This window comes from Coregonus clupeaformis, unplaced genomic scaffold, assembly GCF_020615455.1.
Source record: "Coregonus clupeaformis isolate EN_2021a unplaced genomic scaffold, ASM2061545v1 scaf3250, whole genome shotgun sequence".
Taxonomy (NCBI): Eukaryota; Metazoa; Chordata; class Actinopteri; order Salmoniformes; family Salmonidae; genus Coregonus; species Coregonus clupeaformis.
Genome location: NW_025536704.1, coordinates 33,014 through 51,468, shown reverse-complemented (window position 1 = coordinate 51,468; position 18,455 = coordinate 33,014). Strand labels below are relative to the sequence as shown.

The window sequence follows — 18,455 nt, the reverse complement described above, 5'->3', positions numbered from 1 at the left end:
CAGTTTAAGTAACAGACACATCTCAACATCAACTGTTCAGAGGAGACTGCGTGAATTAGGCCTTCATGGTCGAATTGCTGCTAAGAAACCACTACTAAAGGACACCAATAAGAAGAAGAGACTTGCTTGGGCCAAGGAACACGAGCAATGGACATTAGACCAGTAGAAATCTGTTCTTTGGTCTGGAGTCCAAATTTGAGATTTTTGGTTCCAACCGCTGTGTCTTTGTGAGACGCAGTGTAGGTGAACGGATGATCTCCGCCTGTGTAGTTTCCACCATGAAGCATGGAGGAGGAGGTGTGATGGTGTGGGGGTGCTTTGCTGGTGACTCTGTCTGTGATTTAATTAGAATTCAAGGCACACTTAACCAGCATGGCTACCACAGCATTCTGCAGCGATACGCCATCCCATCTGGTTTGGGCTTAGTGGGACGATCATTTGTTTTTCAACAGGACAATGACCCAACACACCTCCAGGCTGTGTAAGGGCTATTTGACCAAGAATGAGAGTGATGGGGTGCTGGAAAAGCAGCCAACAAGTGCTCAGCATATGTGGAACTCCTTCAAGACTGTTGGAAAAGCATTCCAGGTGAAGCTGGTTGAGAGAATGCCAAGAGTGTGCAAAGCTGTCATCAAGGCAAAGGGTGGCTCCTTTGAAGAATATCAAATATAAAATGTATATTTTGATTTGTTTAACACTTTTGGTTACTACATGATTCCATATGTGTTATTTCATAGTTTTGATGTCTTCACTATTATTCTACAATGTAGAAAATAGTTAAAATAAAGAAAAACCTTTGAATGAGTAGGTGTGTCCAAACTTTTGACTGGTACTGTACATCATTGAGTAGCACACATACATTTTGGTCAAATGCAATGACACCCCCACACCACTAGACGTCAACGTTCCAAAAACCTCAGGTATTAATGCTTTCATCTCTGCTTGAGAGTCTTGTTAGCTCGTTTTGTGATGCAGCAAAGATTGTTTATTATATTGACAAGATAGTAAAGTGACCGCTATAACAATGGAAATACATGTCCTCAAAAATGGAAGGCGGGCGGGAGGAGGGGAGAGCAGGTGGAACCATTCTAGCCAATGAAAGGGCCGATACGAGTGTGAACAACAGGTCATAGCGATAGATAGAGGACTCATATTTGTGTATGTGCCATTATAGCGTCTGTGACAGCATTGGCAGCGCCTTTGAGGCTATCTCCATTTTAAAGTAGTAAATGCTCTTCTTCTTCATCGGCTGATTGCTCCCAACTCATAGGAATCCCCACCCAGTTGACCGCTTTAATGGTGGAAACCCTCAATGGCAATGTCCATGTTTGAACGTGTTATATGATGAGTCCTCTATCTCTATGACCACAGGCACAACTCCGATATAAAGTAGTTTTTTTCCATAATTGCCAAAATGCCACGTCCGTACACCATTACGAAACTTGTATTTGATCAAATAATCCTCACATAGCAAATAAAAAATACACATTTCTGTTGACCAAATTCGGCACTCATTATTTTCGTGGACAAATTTTGGGCTGAGTAAAACCTCTCGCTTTTCCTCTTCCTCTCTGGATGTAGTGAATTTAAAGAGGAGTAAAGATGGCGGAGAACAGCGGCACAGAGCCCACTGTGGATTCCAACGTTGTTGAAAATGCTGCCTCAGACGGGACCATGATCGTGGTCACGGTAAAAACTCCGAAAGATAAAGAGGAGATAGCGATCTCGGAGGATTCTTCTGTCGCACAGGTATTCGCATTTATATCTACATTCAGTTATGCAAGTCATGCTGTGGCTAACAAGCATAAATCGAAGTTAGCTAGCTAACTAGTAGCTAGCTAGTTTACGACGTTAAGTGGGAGAATTATCCCAATTTCCCGACTAGTAATCTTTCTTTTCAGCTTGTCCATTTCCTTGAAAATAGGTTCCTAATAGTAGTTTGACTTGTGTTTTGTACATAATCGGTACTGTGTAAAGACATATTATAGGAAGCATGAGTTAGCTAGCTAACTACGTAACTAGCTAACGTTAGCTTGTGAGCCAGCAAGCTAGCCAGTTACGTTTGTCGCTGTCAGGCTCATCTAGCTAACTAACGTTAGCCGCGATCAGGCTAGCTGATAACCGGCTAGCCAACGGCGGCCATTGCGAAAGCTAATCGGGAAACTGATCGTAATCTTACGGCTAGCGACATGGTTAATGCTGTATTTGGTGACTTCCTAAACCATTAACATTTGGCCTCATGGTCCTTATAAAATTTAAAGCGTACAGCTAGCAGATTCACATAGTTAGCTAGCTAACGTTAGCTGTCGAGATAGCTAAGTCAAGATAACTTTTTTTCCAAGACTGAATCATTTGGATGTGTATCTATCCTCTTTATTCCCATGTGTCTTCACCGGCCACTTCATTCTGTCTCGTGCATACAGTTTAAAGAGGCGATATCCAAAAGGTTTAATGCCAAGCAGGACCAGCTGGTGTTGATTTTTGCTGGCAAAATCTTAAAGGATGGGGACACACTGAACCAACACGGCATCAAGGACGGACTCACTGTTCACCTTGTCATCAAGACTTCTCCCAAGTAAGAATATGTTGGTTCTCTACCATTTCTTGCCCACTATTCTTGTTACAAGATTTTGTGTGTGGATAATAGGAACATTTAGGTTGTTGATGACCTCGCTTTTTATCCAGGGCCACAGGTGGTGGCACATCCCAGGCCTCGGCATCCAGCTCAGGGAACCCCCAGGCCAACAGCAGCATCAACCCCAGCCCAGCGCCCAATGCCAGCACAACACCAGGCACTGGGCCTACCCCAGCCTCCACACAGCCACCCAACTTACTGAGTTAGTGACCCAGTCCCCACTAAACAGTCTCACAGAAAGATGGCCATATTGCCATACAACTACTCAACATCCACACAACTAGGCGCTAACGTATATCCTGCCATTAATCCACCGCCCCCTTGTGTCTGCATAGGTGGGTTTGGTGACCTATCTAGCCTGTCAGGCATGGGCATGGGCTCGGCCAACTTCATGGAGATGCAGCAGCAGATGCAGAGACAGCTGATGTCCAACCCGGAGATGCTGTCTCAGATCATGGACAACCCTCTGGTGCAGAACATGATGTCCAACCCAGACCTGATGAGGCAGATGATCGTGACCAACCCTCAGATGCAGCAGCTGATGGAGCGCAATCCTGAGATCTCCCACATGCTCAACAACCCTGAGCTCATGAGACAGGTCAGGAGCTCAGATGGGTCCTTTGCTAGAGGTGTCATAGGCTTGGTTCTGAGGAATCATTGTGTGTTGTCTTTATTTAATCCGTCTAAATATAACCTACGCTTGAAGAGCACATTACTTAGATCAATTTTGCTTGTTTATGTAGTTAGCTTGCAATGCAGTTTAAATGTGAAAAAGGGGCCTATGTAACAGGGCAAATGTACATAGGCTCAAACCCTTAAACTAGACCGCACCACTCCCAAAACGTTGGGAGGAATGGATGTGAGGAGGCTTATGCACAGATGCATAACGTTAACTCCCTTCCTCTCTTCAGACCATGGAGTTGGCAAGGAACCCAGCCATGATGCAAGAGATGATGCGTAACCAGGACCGGGCGCTTAGCAACCTGGAGAGCATCCCTGGGGGCTACAACGCCCTCCGGAGGATGTACACAGACATCCAGGAGCCTATGTTCAGTGCCGCTAGAGAGCAGGTAGCTATTATTCCTGCGAATACCATATGTAGAAATACAATCATCTTGAATCAAGTCAGGTTGTGACTTAGTCCACTTTTCTTCCATCCATAGTTTGGAAACAATCCCTTCTCTGCTTTGGGGGGCAACTTGGACTCTGGCGTGCAGCCCTCCAGAACAGAGAACAGGGAGCCCTTACCAAACCCCTGGGGACCCCCTGGAACGACCCCCTCAGATAGCAGCGGGGACTGGCGCCTCCACGACAACAACCCTCCTCCGCTGGCGGGACTGCACCCAGTGCCTCCAACCCCCTGGGCATCAACGCCTCTGGGCTGGGCAACGGTAATAAAACTACCCCAGAAGCACTTTCACCTTTTAGTCAATCTGCAAAACTATATTTCCCCCTTACACATGTATTAACAAACCAACCTTAAGTATAACCCTTGTTTTCCTGCTTAGCTGATCCTTGGTCTGTTTCTCTCACTCCACTCCCTATAATCTGTCCAGGTGGGTTCGGTAGCCCTGGCATGCATAGTCTGATGCAGCAGATCTCCGAGAACCCCCAGTTGATGCAGAACATGCTGTCTGCACCCTACATGCGCAGTATGATGCAGTCGCTGGCGCAGAACCCCGACCTTGCCTCACAGGTCTGCACAACTTCAGCCCTCTCTGCTTATTGAAAGAAACAGAAGTCCTGAATCCTACTGATAAATGGAATATTCTAGGCTATTTTGTGTGAAGAGTAGAATCATTGCTTAATCCTTTACTCATTCCCTCAGGCAATGCTGAACAACCCCCTCTTTGCCGGAAACCCCCAGTTACAGGAACAGTTGAGACATCAGATGCCGGTCTTTCTCCAACAGGTCCGATTTCTGTCTCCAGTTATACATTTTAGTTCCACATACTGATAACACTGTCATCTTTATTTTTTTCTTGTTATGGAAGGCACTGAGTTTCTGACTGTTGTGACTAAATGGAACACAATTTGGATTAACCAACTAGATGGTTATCTTACAGATGCAGAATCCTGAGTCACTGTCCGTGATGACTAACCCCCGGGCCATGCAGGCTCTCATGCAGATCCAGCAGGGCCTGCAGACCCTACAAACAGAAGCCCCCGGACTCATGCCCAGGTACTGTACCATCTGTTATCCAGTAGATGCTTACTGGCCAGACTCGTGCTTTATACCTTTGATTTTATTGATTATTATCATGCCACTTAAACTATGATTCTTCTCCTAGTTTGGCTCCTGGTGGGATCCCAGTGATTCCTCCAACCACAGGAGGCAGTGTGGCCCCAGAAAACCTTCCTCCCCCAACACAGGGCTCAAATCCCACCGCTGCCACCAACCCATCCCAGCAACAGCAGCAGCTCATGCAGCAGATGTTACAGATGTTTGCTAGGAGGAGGAGGCGGCTCATCGGTAAGTTTTGACTTTCTACTTGGTTACTATACTTTGCTGTTGTCCAGTGGGTTAGCATTAGCTTTGTGTTTCTACTGACTTCATTGACCTAAAGCCAATGAATACTGGAAGTGAGACTTGTCTCCTAACAGTCACTCAAATAGGACCCCAGCAACATTTTCCATGCAGGCTCATCTAAAAAATGACTTTGGCTATGCTCCCCTTTGCAGACCCAAACCGTAACCCCGGAGGTGCGGTTTCAGCAGCAGCTGGACCAGCTCAGCGCCATGGGCTTCATCAACCGCGAGGCCAACCTGCAGGCCCTCATCGCCACGGGGGGAGACATCAACGCTGCCATTGAGAGACTGCTGGGCTCCCAGCCCTCCTAACTCCCTTAGCCCCCTGAGATTACTGGGAGAGAGAGGTTAGGTGGGGGGGGTGAGGGCTGGAGTGGGAGATTACAAATGAACACAGTCCTTCATCACACAGTCTGACAAGCCCCTCAGATAGACTCAATTGAATTCCAATTACTATTCATCTCTTTGGCTGATCTGTGAATCATAGGAAAGATAAGAAGGCGGGAAGGAGAGGGATGTGGGTGTGCAGATTCAAGTTTCTATTGGAAAGATCTCATATCAACCCTGTGGAATGATGACATCGCTGCAAAATGACGCCACCACTAACACCACTACTTCCTCTGTTGACTACGGGAGATTCTTTCCGAAATGACTGTGCCCATTTGCTGGACATGCATGAGGTTGCCGAATTGACTCATCCTAATGGATTGTGTTTAGCTGGTAACAAGTTGACATTTGGAGGAATATGAGTGTTGAAATCATAGGTCAGAGGAATCCCCCATTCTTTCATTGTCACGAGAACCTGCTTGTTTTTACTTAATTTCACTCTATCATGCCTGATTGACTAGTATTTATTACAAGAGCTGTAGAAGTTACGTTCTCTTTTCTTTATCACTCATCTTCAACTTACCTTCTGCTTGAAGAATTTTTGACATTTGACGTGTTCCTTCAAAACAGATAGGCTGTTGTATTCTCAGTTTGAGCACTATAGCGCCCCTGGTTCAGCTGTTTGCTTACACTTTCAGCTTTTTTGGAAGGGATGTTTTTCAGAATGGAAGGTCAAGCAAGGTAGCTGGTGAGCTCTGCAGTCAAAGCTACATTGAGTCAATGAATGCTATTGAGCGTAAATTATTCTACAGTTTAGGCTCTGATTTATGGGTTAAGTGATAAGACCTCAATGTTTTTAATCTGAGCAATGATTAAAAAAAAGCAGACACCTTTTACATTAACCATTTTGTGTTTTTTCATACAAGCAGTGGTGTAGTGCCTGATAAAAATGTATGTGTTGGGTTCAGCAATATATTCAAATCATTTGTGAAATCAATAGTAACAAAAAGTGTACTAAGGGCATAGATTGTTTTTGTTAAACCCATACGTATTAGTTGCAGTACCTACAGTTAAAGAACATCTGTTCAGCTCTGCCTTTTTCTTGGAGTCCCTTCACTCTGTTATCTATTCTAATAATACCTTTCAAGAAACGTGATCAAGTGTGTGTGGTGGTGATTCATTTAGTTCAGAAGCATGGTCTACACCAGTAGTCTTCACTCCTGATCCTGGAGGGATCCACCCTATGTCCTATGCTGAATTCAGATTCTCAATCCTTCTCAAAATGCACACGTGTTCACCACCAACCCTCTAGGACCAGGCGTGATGAACACTAGTCTACATTGTGTATGTTATGAAGTTATATGAACTTGATATGGATGATTTGTTCAACTTGTACGGGAATTGTTGTGTGTAGTCTGAGAGGTGGGAAAGTTATAGTGGTGACCATGCATACTTGGTAGAGCATTAAAGGACCAAGCTTGAAAATATAAATTGTGAACTGTAATAAACATTGAAGTATCTTAATGGCAATTAAGCATTAAGCTGTTTTAACATCCACCAGAGTGGAGCTTGAATTCCTTCATTTTCCTCCATGATGACAAAATGTATAATAAGCATGGATTTCTTAGATCTTCAATTTATGATCATTTCAGATAACTTTGAAGATCCTGGTTTAAATTTATGGCTAAAGGAAAGCTGTGTAAGTTATAAATAAATGACTGGGGCTAGTTCAGTCTCATCAATTATGCTTGGGCTGTGAAGTTGAAAGCAATGCAATTGTTAGACTCATCCGGGCCTACCGCAATGAGTTTACTTGGGGTAGTTATTAAGAACTTTTAACTGGTTGGAATCCCATGTCTGAAAATATGATGGGGATATATGCCATTTTGTGCCCTAGATATACCATCTTGTGCCTTTGTTCAATAACTGCAGCTAACTCTGTTCTTCTAACACAGATTCTCCCCCAGTCCCTTTACTCTGACAAGTGTTTAACATCTCAGGAGCAACATGAAAGGGATATCAATACTATAATTGGTGTACTTTGAATATATATATATTTATTCCAGTGACTGGTTTCAATGGTCTGGAACCCACTGCCAGTGCCATTCCCATAATGCATTATGATTTGTATTAGGACGTTGAAGGAGTCAGCTGACTTCACATGTATGTGAGATTATGGAATGTACGATTACGGAGAGGCTAACTTACTTCCTGGAGAGCAGGGGGCTAGTATCGCCACATCAGAGTCTGTTCAAGAAGGGTAACAATGAACCCAGTGCTCTGCTTAGAAGCATAGGTCAGGAAAGCTCAGGTGAACAAGGAGACTGTTGTAGCTGTCTTTTTTGATGTGGAGAAGGCATATGATATGATGTGGAAGGAGGGGTTGTTAATCAAGCTTGATATTATGGCGGTAGGAGGAAGAACATACAACTGGATAAATGATTTCCTGTTTGGAAGGTCTATCCAGGTGAGGGTGGGGAAGACTATCAGGCAGCTACCTGGTGGATAACGGTTCACCGCAGGGGAGCGTGATTAGTCCTCTGTTCTCAATCATGATCAATTATGTTTCATCTCAGTTACGGCCGGATATTGGGAGGTCGTTATTTGCAGATGATGGGGCTTTACGGAAGAGGGGAAGAAATGTGCCATAGATAGTCAGGAAGGTACAGGAAGCAATTGATGCGGTAGAGCGGTGGGCGTTAATGTGGGGATTCAGGTTCTCTGTAGAGGAAACGCAGTGTTCTTTACCAGGAGGAAGGTGGGAGATGAGGTATGCTTGAGGTTATATGGAAGAAACTTGGAGAGGGTGGGGTCCTTCAGGTTCCTTGGGGTATACTTTGACACTAGACTGACCTGAGCAGAACACATTAAAACAGTGGTGGGAAAGTGTAAGAAGGTGCTAAATGTGATGCACTGTCTAACGGGGAAGGAGTTGGGGGCTGGGCGTTCCTGACTGAGGACCATGCATGTTGCATTGATCCGATCTGTAATAGACTATGGCAGTATAGTGTATGGTTCAGCAGCCCGGACCTCATTGGAAAGGCTAGATGTCATACAGGGACAAGGACTCAGAATATGTAGTGGGGGCGTTTCGGACCTCCCCAGTGGCTGCGCTACAGGTGGAGATGGGGGATATGCCATTGCAGATTAGGAGACAGCAGCTGGCAATGAATTATTGGGTCAACCTACAGGGACATGGGGTGTCTCATCCTGCGAAAGGGATGGGTAATACCCAGGCAAAGGAGATGGGACTGTATGGAAGGGAGTTTAGTCCAACGGTAGTTATTCCTGTAAATCCACCATGCTACTCCCGCCTCCAGTAGTTGATCTAAAAGTGTTGGAGAGACTACAGAAAGATAGGGAGGGTGTTGATCCATCTGATTTGTTAAATAGACGTCTGGATACTGTGTATCAGGATTTTGTGGCCATTTACACAGATGGTTCAAAAGATTCAAGGACAGGACGTACTGGGTCAGCGTTTGTAGTGCAGGAATGTGGGGTGGCAGTCACAAAACGTATTACAGATCATCTGGCTGTATATATGGCGGAGCTGATGGCCATACTGTTGGCCTTGCAGTTGGTGGAGGAAGTCAAGACAGACAGAGTAGTTATTTTTTCTGATTAATGTGCAGTGTTGATTTGTCTGCAGTCCTTTAGCTCACATAGCAGACAAGACCTGCTTTATAAAGTACTACAAACCCATTGCAGGATTAGACAGATGGGTATACAGATAATATTTACTTGGGTCCCAGCCCATGTTGGGGTGGAGGGGAACAAGGCAGTTGATGTACTGGCTAAACAAGCACTTAGTAGTGGGAATGTTGTAGTTTTAATGAGCAAGGCAGAGGCAAAAAGCCTGATATGGGCAGTGATGGTGCAGAGAGGCAGGAGCAGTGGAATATTTGTCACATGCGCCGAATACAACAGGTGTAGACCTTACCGTGAAATGCTTACTTACAAGCCCTTAACAGCCATTTATTTCAAGTACAGAGGAAAGTCGCGGAGGGGAGGACATCAGGAAGGGACAGAAGAGAGGAAGCTATTTTTTACAAGATTAAGGGTGGGACACAGCCGGTTGAACAAGACTTTAAATGTGATAGGAAAGCATCCAACAGGAAAGTGTGATTATTGCCAGGAAACAAAAGACCGTGGAGCATGTATTGCTACCGTGTGGGCAGTATCAGAGGGAAAGAGAGAGGCTGAGATCTAGTATGAGGGAGAAAGGGATACAGGAAATTAGTTTAAAGAGTATATTGAGTAGAACTTCATTAGATATAGTCCAAATATTTTATATTTTTTAATAGCAACTGGGCTGGCAGGTAGGATTTAGTTTCTCCCCGTCTCTGGCCCACACTCCAGTACATTAGGTGGCGGTAATGCACCATAACGTTGGATGCCAACCGCCGATAAAACCCCACCGAAGAAGAAGAAGAGTCAGCTGACTGGATTGCGGTTGTGTTGTTGTTGAAGAAGTCACTGAACTGGATGATAAGATACACTTCTTGATAATTTCGCCTAAATTAATCGAGTTGCTGCAAAGTATTGCTCACTCCAACCATGTTGCGGCCAAAAGCGTTGACGCAAGTTCTCAGCCAGGCAAATACAAGCGGGGTACAAAGCACACTGTAAGTATCGAGTGGCAGAGGCACGTGAATATAGCGTTCTTTTCTGCTAGCTAGCTAAGTTAGCTAATGAGTTGTTCTTAAGAAGACTTGTAACAACAGCTACCTACATGTAGGTAAGTCTTAGCTAACACTCTGCCTGGCTAACTTATTTACATGTTCTCCCCGCAGATTGTTAAACAATGAGGGTCTCTTTTGGCTTACTCTGGCTATGGGGACACTGACGCTCGAGTGACCGCTGCAATCGCAAGCAACATCTGGGCGGCCTATGACAAGAATGGGCATCAAGCTTTCAACGAAGACAAACTCAAATTTATTCTGATGGATTGCATGGTTAGAGAGCTTGGACTATATTGTCTAGTTACCATGCATGAACCAAATGTTTGTTACATCATTCTGCCTTACATTGGTTATCCATTGAGTATCACAGTCACCAGAGGCTCCAGAGAAAATCTGTTGTATGCCCTATAACGTCAGTTAAAAAGTGGTAGAAAATGATGACCTAGGCTTGTTGGCACCTTGGCAAGTTGTATTACCATCAAAGGTCAATTGAAATATAATGTGCATGCATTTTTATCAATTCCTTTTTTATCTTCTCTTTGCAGGAAGGCAGGGTGGCCATCACACGGGTAGCTAACCTACTCCTGTGCATGTATGCCAAAGAGACTGTGGGCTTTGGAATGCTTAAAGCCAAGGTGAGGAGGAATACTTTGAGTGCGGATGGCATTGGTGTACGAATTGTGTTGTGAGGTGCTGTATTTGAAACTACAAAACACTATTGACTAATTCCTGAAGAGACCAAGCATGTCTGACCTTTAAAGAGCCATGAGCACAGACTGTCTGCATACCACACTAAGCATATTTCTCCTGTCTGTGTGGTATTTTTTAGGCTGAAGCGCTGGTACTGTACCTGGAGGAACCTTTAACCCAAGTTGCTGCGTCATAGGGGGGTGTCTGGCTGGAGTGTTGTCTTCAATTTTGGCCCCCCTGAAAATACATGAACTCTTGTTGCATAAGTGAAGGCTTCACCTGGTCTTCATGAACCACCACAGTCTGTGTATGAATGGACTGAGTATTTATGTTCTGAGTACTATATTTATACTCAATATGCTCTAACTTAATGCTTGAGTTTTTAGTCATTTGGCCTTTGGTGGCATGCAGTTCAAATGTCAACCAAAAGTCAAGCTCACACATTGTGTGGGGCTGGCAATGTAAATCTTCAATGAATTTCGCTGCCTGTAAGAGTACTTCTTTCCCAACGGCTGAAAATGCTGACACATTAACTTTAAGGCATTCACTGTTTACCCTTGTCAGAATCGTACATTTGTCTGTTGCTGCCATGCAATAAAATGTATCATATCCTTTTGTAACAGTTTTATGGCTAGCCTATCTGTTTTTCCCCCAATGAAAAATCAAGAAAGATAGGTTTTGGTTTTGTCTTCACAAAGATATGAAATTGTTTTATGTATTTGATTCATAAATTATAAATTTTGGTACAGATTATTTTTCTTGCATAACTGACATATTACAGGTTTGCTGAACTGACCTAAGATTTCATCACCACCTCAATTGTTTGACAGTATTGTTCTTACTGATATATATTTGTGTTTGACCATTCAAACCTCCCATTTACTGTTGCTATGTGTTCCTGGTTTGAGATGAACAGAACCGGGGGTTTATTCATTACTCGCATACCGTAGCAAAACGTTTTGCAATGGAAACAGTTTTACAACTAAAATGTTTTTCTATTTGACAGGTAGGTCCCTCCCTGTTTTTTTCGGTTTGCTTCTGTTTGGTTCCTAGTGAATACACCTCAGGCGAAGCAATGATTGTCTCTTGCCATGAAAAAGGGATAGGGAAACAAGTAATTTCCTGAAGACAATCATTTGGTTTGTCCAGCAGGTGGCGTGTAGCTGTTTCTTTTTCATACAGTTGCTCATGCGGTTGTCCCTACCTGTTCAACCTGCCATGGACTAACACCAAGCCACTCCCCCAACTCCATCATTCCTCAGCAGAACTACCTGATGACACAGCGGAGCCAGTTCCTTGTAAACAATCAAAGTTTCTATTAAACATAGAGGGGGACAGGCGACTTGCAAAGTGTTTAAAACAACCTACTTGTGCGGCTCCTTTTCCTCTTTTAAATCTGAAGGTTAGGGTGAGTGGCTTCTGGGCCAGTGTCATCTTTACTTTTTCCCCTCACACTTTGAGAGCTGGACTTGAAGACAAGGCTTCACATTGTGGCACCACTGAAGGGGTACATCATGGGTTCAGATGAGGCCTACAACTTTGTCTTTAAGGGTGAGTCCTTGTTCTTTACCTTTAACTGATTTATGGCTTACATTTACATCATTTAGCAGATGCTCTTATCCAGTAGCAAGTGCATACATTTTCAGACTTTTTTTCTTACTGGTCCCCCATGGGAATCGCAACCCACAACCCTGGCGTTGCAAGCGCCATGCTCTACCAACTGAGCCACAATAATGATGTAATGTATATGTCAACAGAGTTTTATATTGTAAGAATGACTCTGAAACCTACTTTTTCTATTGTTAGAGCTAGCACAGTGTTGTTCAGTACAGACAACCATTGGGTTCTGTCATTTAGTCTGTGTATGCTGAGGCTAGAAGCTAAGTGCCAGTACAGTATCAACCGCACACAGTATACTGTTAGTAACACATCTACCACACAGATAGGATGCAGGTCACTCTCACCTGTGTTGAAATTACAGACAAAGTCTAGTGTGGACACACCCTGCTTCAGAAGCAAGTTGCCTTGCATAGTGCATACAGTCATAGGAAATATTGCCATTATTGTAGTACAGGGCCCGTATCCACAAAGCATCTCAGAGTAGGAGTGCTGATCTAGGATCAGTGTAGCCTTTTAGGTCATAATGAATAAGACTGTATGGAGAGATTCTAGATCAGCACTCCCACTCTGAGATGCTTTGTGGATACGGGCCCAGGTCTAGGAGATTTATCCAGTACTTTTTAAGAATGCCTCTAACCTTGAGGTTCATTAATAAGCTCCTGTTGGTATTTTAGTCAAGACGGTGCTACTTCAAGAATGTTGCTATTTCTATGAACTTGAATTCTATTTCTCTATGTAACTGAATACATTCTCGACCTCCAATTGTTATTGTGGTGAGTTTCACAAGCTTATCAATATTATTCCAGGCAAACACACATTCCTGAATATTTGATCCTATCACTCTTTCCATTATGTCTATAGTCACACGAGAGAAGCATGTGTTCTGTTACACTGCATGACCTACTAACAAAGTCCTATACGCTACAGGCGTGGTAGAGGAGGTGATGTTGTGCATGATGAGGTGAAGTGATTTGTCGATAGGGAAAAAAGAAATCCCAGTTGGTTGGGCCAGTAGGTGATGAAGTCAAATTTGTGTGCTTTCACTGATCCACATGTAAGGACTAGGCCTAATTCTACTATAACTTTCTTTTTTAAACCATCCAGACATCATGAAGTAAAATCTAAATTATTCCCTGCTTTGATTGTCTAAAAGTAAATGCAGATTTTATATGTAAGTAAGGTGATGGAACTGCTCAGTCATAAATCAATTGAAGTAAAACTGAATTATTATTAAATGAGGGGAGTTTTTTCCACAACTTACTTAACCCCTTTTTCCTCAGAACAAAGTCAAAACAGGGCAGTAGAGTGCTTCAAGGCCTCTTGTCCTATAAACCATGGAAACCAGGGGTATTGTTTGCATAAGAGGTTACTGAGTATGGGAGGAGGGGAAATGGCCACATTTTCATCTCGCCTAATAAAAAGCAGAACAATGATCTGCCAATGGAGTGAACAATTACCCAAAACAAACCAAAGTAGAACATCTCGTAAACATTCTTTCCTGCTGCCTGTTTTACACTTCGGGTTAAATCTAAACTGGATTCGGAGACCAGAAACTGGATAGTTGCTTTAGAATGTAAATCTGGGAACATGAACAGGCATGACCCCAACATTTTTGCTTTTGACAAATAGCTTATTGCCTGTTAAAAGCTCTGCTGTAGCATAAATCAGCATGCATGGAAGAGATCAATATGTGCATATCATATCTCCACTTATGGTTTGGAGTGCAATAAATAGAACATGTATTAGGTGACCGTACTAAATAAACCTGTCATTCTCTTTTTTTGACCTTCTGCACACTGCTCTTTATCACATTCTTAGTTTCCTGGGTACTTCTTAGAACTTCCTTGCTGGTGTGCCATGGAACTTGGATGCCTGTCTTGGTTCCGCTCACATTCTCATGGTTGAGAGTAAAGCAGGAATTTGTGTTTGGCTCAGCTCAGTCAGCTGTATTGAAATCATGGTGTCATTGCGTCTTGTGGTCATATTTTCCTATATGTTTGTCAAGTAGGCCAAGGCTGGCTTTCTGTGTCAGCTGCCCACACTCTAGAAGCAAACACATGAGTCACTGAAACATACAGGGGGGCTTCATTGTTCCTTGTACCTCTTCTGTTTGGACTCAGTAGACTGATTGCTCACAGCAAGATAGATAGAGGGAAGTATCAGTGTAAACTGTACCACATTATTTTTTGTAGTTGCTTCCTCTTTTGAAGGCCTGTTTCATTACAGGAAATTCCCCAAGAGCAATGCAATACATGCCATCCTCTCTGGTTCTCCTTTGGTTCTCTTCAACAACTGACCCCTCATTACTGTACATATCTCTTAACCTACAGAGCATAATAATTACATATTAGCTCCCATTTCCTAGATGATAATTAACACGAACAAGCATGATAATTCATTTTAAAGACACCTGACCCATGATTTTGATGCTACTTTCTCAGATGGTTTGTTCTACATTCCTCACTTAACATAATTAGCCCAGTAACCATTTGCACGGGTGTGGTGCTGTTTCTGTCATAGAACACCATTGTGGAGAGATTCCTAATAATATAATGGGAACAATGAGCAACAGACTAAGATTGAGGGTTTAGGGTAAGGTTAGTGAAATTGAGTGGGCTGTTTGAGGACACACCTAGGCCTCACCTAAGAGTTACGCTATGTTCAGGGAACAGCCTTATTGTAGTTATGAGTTGGTGTTAATCAACGGGGTGACATGAGTGAGATTATAACAGTAAAGAAAGAGATACATTGAATAATCATTGTTTTTGTGTGTAAAATCCATTACTTACTCTCATTATTGTAATTGTAAATGTGTTGTGCCCTGAAATGGCACCTTGAGGTTCTACACCAGATACTATGTGCAACTGCACTAAGGCAAAATAAAGTGGTCTATGTCTAGGATGAAACACACCTAGTCCCCTTCCTAAATGATAGACATACCATTCATTCACATAATAGGGACTCACTGGGATGTAAACCACATATTCAAGCATCTTTCTGGTTTACTTGAACTCACGCCCTGCTCTCCCCTTTCCATCTTCTCCAGTGGTTCTGATAGGTGAGTCCGGTGTTGGCAAGAGCAACCTGCTCTCCCGCTTCACCAAGAACGAGTTCAACCACGACAGCCGCACCACCATCGGGGTGGAGTTCAGCACACGTACAATTCAGCTGAAAGGTCTCATCATCAAGGCTCAAATCTGGGACACGGCTGGGCTGGAGCGGTACAGGGCCATCACCTCCGCGTTAGTAATCTGGGTTAAACTGTGGACCAACGTACACACACACACACAAAATGACAATTTCTCACTATTGTGTGGGTATCTTGGGTGGTATTATAGGCCCAAACACTCCACGTGAACAGGGACTGGTTTCACATTTTGCCCAGATAGCCTGGAGGAACAAACAGCAGGTTCACTGTTTCAGTCATTTACTACTTGTGCATTTTGGTCTAAATATCCATTTGGCTGGACATATTCAATAAACATCCAGACCCAAACATGTTTCTTCTCTGGCTTAAGAAATTCCTGACTTGTTCTTTTATAAAGACTCTGGAAGGGTTAATTGCATGGAAACACGTTTCAAAACAATAAAAACATGTCCATTCAATTTAATGACATGGAAAATCTGAGGATATGCTATACCCCAGCAGGATTAGTTCTTCTCTGTCCAGAGTTGAGTAATTACTTCACTGAAAAATTCCCTCATGCAAGTTTCCTTCCCTAGAAATGTCTTTCTGCAATCAAAAACCAAGTCTATATTATAACGGTTTTTGTCGGTTCAATGTATCATACTATGGAGGCCTACATGGCATTTCAAGAGAAAAATGGGATATGGATGCTCGGAGGCATCACCCATCCCATACTGTATCAATATGAATAAAAACATCAGGTTACGGGTAAGGTGTTGACTTATCTCACCACCTCTTTCGCTTTCATATTTTCTCACTAGTTATTATAGAGGAGCTGTCGGAGCGCTACTGGTCTATGACATCACCAAGCATCTGACCTATGAGAGTGTGGAGCGCTGGCTGAAGGAGCTCTATGACCATGCAGACCCTCACATCGTAGTCATGCTGGTGGGCAACAAAACTGATCTAGGGTCAGAGCGATCAGTGCCAACTGAGGAGGCCAAGGACTTTGCAGGTACAGCTGCCAAGACTCTGGCACCATGAATATATCCTAGGATAATAACAATGACTCCATTGTAATAAACATAATAAATTGCACAAAGCATATAACTTCCAAATGTTGTTCCCTTATATAATGAATTGTGGTTTTGCATTGCAAATATGCTAATATTCACAACAGCCAATCGGCCAATAGCCTTTATTGGTCCAAACCTGTGGCTTGAGCAGTGCTTGACTTGGGAGCTGAGTACCGGCACCTCAAATGTTCTACTGCTTGAGCTGCTGTCCGTCTTATAGAATATTAGCTCAAAAGTATTGTTGAGCCCCTGCACCTAAATATAAACAGTACCGGCACCCAAAATGAGTACCGGAACCTATTTCAGTCCAAGTCAAGCACTGTGCTTGAGGCAGTATTTCACCCCAGATTTGTAACACTACCTCTCTCACTACGCAGAAAAGAATGGCCTATTGTTCTTAGAGACATCAGCCTTGGAGTCCACAAACGTTGAGACGGCATTCCACAATGTCCTTGGAGGTAATGGACTTTTATATATTACAGTACTATTATTGATTTGTTTGTTTTTATCTCTTTAGCTAACCTTGTTATGCTGGTGTAATAGTAGTGCAATCAATTCTCAGTAATTCATCAGTAAAACTGAGTGAAAAGTTGGCATTGCAGAACAAAATGCTGGTGCCACGTTTATTGTTTTGTGTAAGCAGTTGTGTCACTGGCAGTTTGCGGTGAATGGTTTTTTGTCACTGTTTGTTGCACCAGAATTCATGCTGTATCCCTGTGCCTCTTCCATCAGAGATCCACAGGAAGGTGAGCAGTAAAGAGGTGACCCGGGGGTCCATTAGTGCCGTGTCTCTGGCCAGCCCCATCCCCAGAGCTGCAGGCGACCCTGAAGAGAAGAAGCCCTGCTGTAGAAACCTCTGATGGGACAAACCACCCAGTGAGGGAGGGGGGAGAGGGACAAAAAGGATGACTATGGAGCTGCCTGCCCCACCCACCCCCATTATGACCCCATGTGGTATAGAGCACTCCATCTTCCTCTAGTTAGTGTGCCCAAATGGTGTATGCCTTATTGAAAAGAATGATGCTGAGCAAAGACCACTCTGATGTGACACAGTTTCATGGTGGCAGACATAATGAGTTTTCCATTCCTAAAGATTATGTAATGTGTATGTACATGGCTGGAGGTCCATGGTCCATTTTTTCCCAAAGAATCCAGCAAATGGTTTGAATATAAACAAAATATATATAAAAAAATATTTTGTGTAAACTTCTAAGATTCAACTTTGCTTGGAAGGAGAAATGTTTTTAGAAAGAAAGGTAGTCAACTGATGTACAATTTGTATTTTTTTGTGATTGTGAGGTTGGACAACAGGTGCCAAAACCATGTTTCAGCATTTTACACAAAGCTTGATTAATTAAATTGTCTGTCACTGTTGTTTGTGCTCTGTTTACTTAATTTACAGTTACATGTACTTTTTATCTTATCCTTACATTGTTCCAAAATGGTTTATTCTTATTGAGAGATGATTTTACAATACAGGAATATTTTTTTGCACTCGGATGCCAGGTTCATTATTTGACATTTGATTTCCTTCACAATAATAACCAATCCATCATACACACATTTCATACCTGTAGATTATAATAAATAAATGCATATGCCAATAAGTATAATACACAAACAGCAACTGATAGACGAGAATATAATGGAATAGGCTACATTTTCCATCTGTGAGGATCGCTTTTGAATCTAATTAAGTTATCCCATTAATGATCAGACATTGACCATATTGATCTCATAAGTAGCCCTTGGCTAAACCTATAATAATA

General features: G+C 43.0%; 3 protein-coding genes across 3 annotated transcripts; all 3 read left to right on the top strand.

The window, feature by feature from the left end:
* Window positions 1-1,516: 1,516 nt before the first annotated feature.
* ubqln4 (ubiquilin 4) lies at window positions 1,517-7,048 on the top strand. Its single transcript, XM_045220159.1, is given in 13 exon segments — window positions 1,517-1,749; window positions 2,424-2,575; window positions 2,686-2,837; window positions 2,971-3,233; window positions 3,547-3,705; window positions 3,799-3,933; window positions 3,936-4,026; window positions 4,192-4,331; window positions 4,464-4,547; window positions 4,702-4,817; window positions 4,927-5,092; window positions 5,094-5,108; window positions 5,318-7,048. Coding segments are annotated over 13 exon segments (1,779 nt in total). The 5' UTR covers window positions 1,517-1,602; the 3' UTR covers window positions 5,477-7,048.
* A 2,850-nt stretch (window positions 7,049-9,898) lies between these two features.
* lamtor2 (late endosomal/lysosomal adaptor, MAPK and MTOR activator 2) lies at window positions 9,899-11,483 on the top strand. The gene is given in 5 exon segments (XM_041852800.2): window positions 9,899-10,116; window positions 10,285-10,301; window positions 10,304-10,446; window positions 10,719-10,808; window positions 11,003-11,483. Coding segments are annotated over 5 exon segments (375 nt in total). The 5' UTR covers window positions 9,899-10,048; the 3' UTR covers window positions 11,060-11,483.
* Window positions 11,484-11,585: 102 nt separating this feature from the next.
* On the top strand, window positions 11,586-18,060 carry rab25b (RAB25, member RAS oncogene family b). Its single transcript, XM_041852799.2, has 5 exons — window positions 11,586-12,414; window positions 15,530-15,725; window positions 16,432-16,625; window positions 17,064-17,144; window positions 17,419-18,060. Exons 1-5 carry the CDS (start codon window positions 12,378-12,380, stop codon window positions 17,544-17,546), a joined length of 636 nt encoding a protein of 211 aa, XP_041708733.2. The 5' UTR covers window positions 11,586-12,377; the 3' UTR covers window positions 17,547-18,060.
* The last annotated feature ends 395 nt before the right edge of the window (window positions 18,061-18,455 follow it).

Coding starts and splice junctions, on each gene's coding strand:
- rab25b (XM_041852799.2), top strand. CDS start 12,378: ATGGGTTCAGATGAGGCCTACAACTTTGTCTTTAAGG. Junction 12,415..15,529: donor CTACAACTTTGTCTTTAAGG/GTGAGTCCTTGT, acceptor CATCTTCTCCAG/TGGTTCTGATAGGTGAGTCC. Junction 16,626..17,063: donor GGAGGCCAAGGACTTTGCAG/GTACAGCTGCCA, acceptor CTCACTACGCAG/AAAAGAATGGCCTATTGTTC.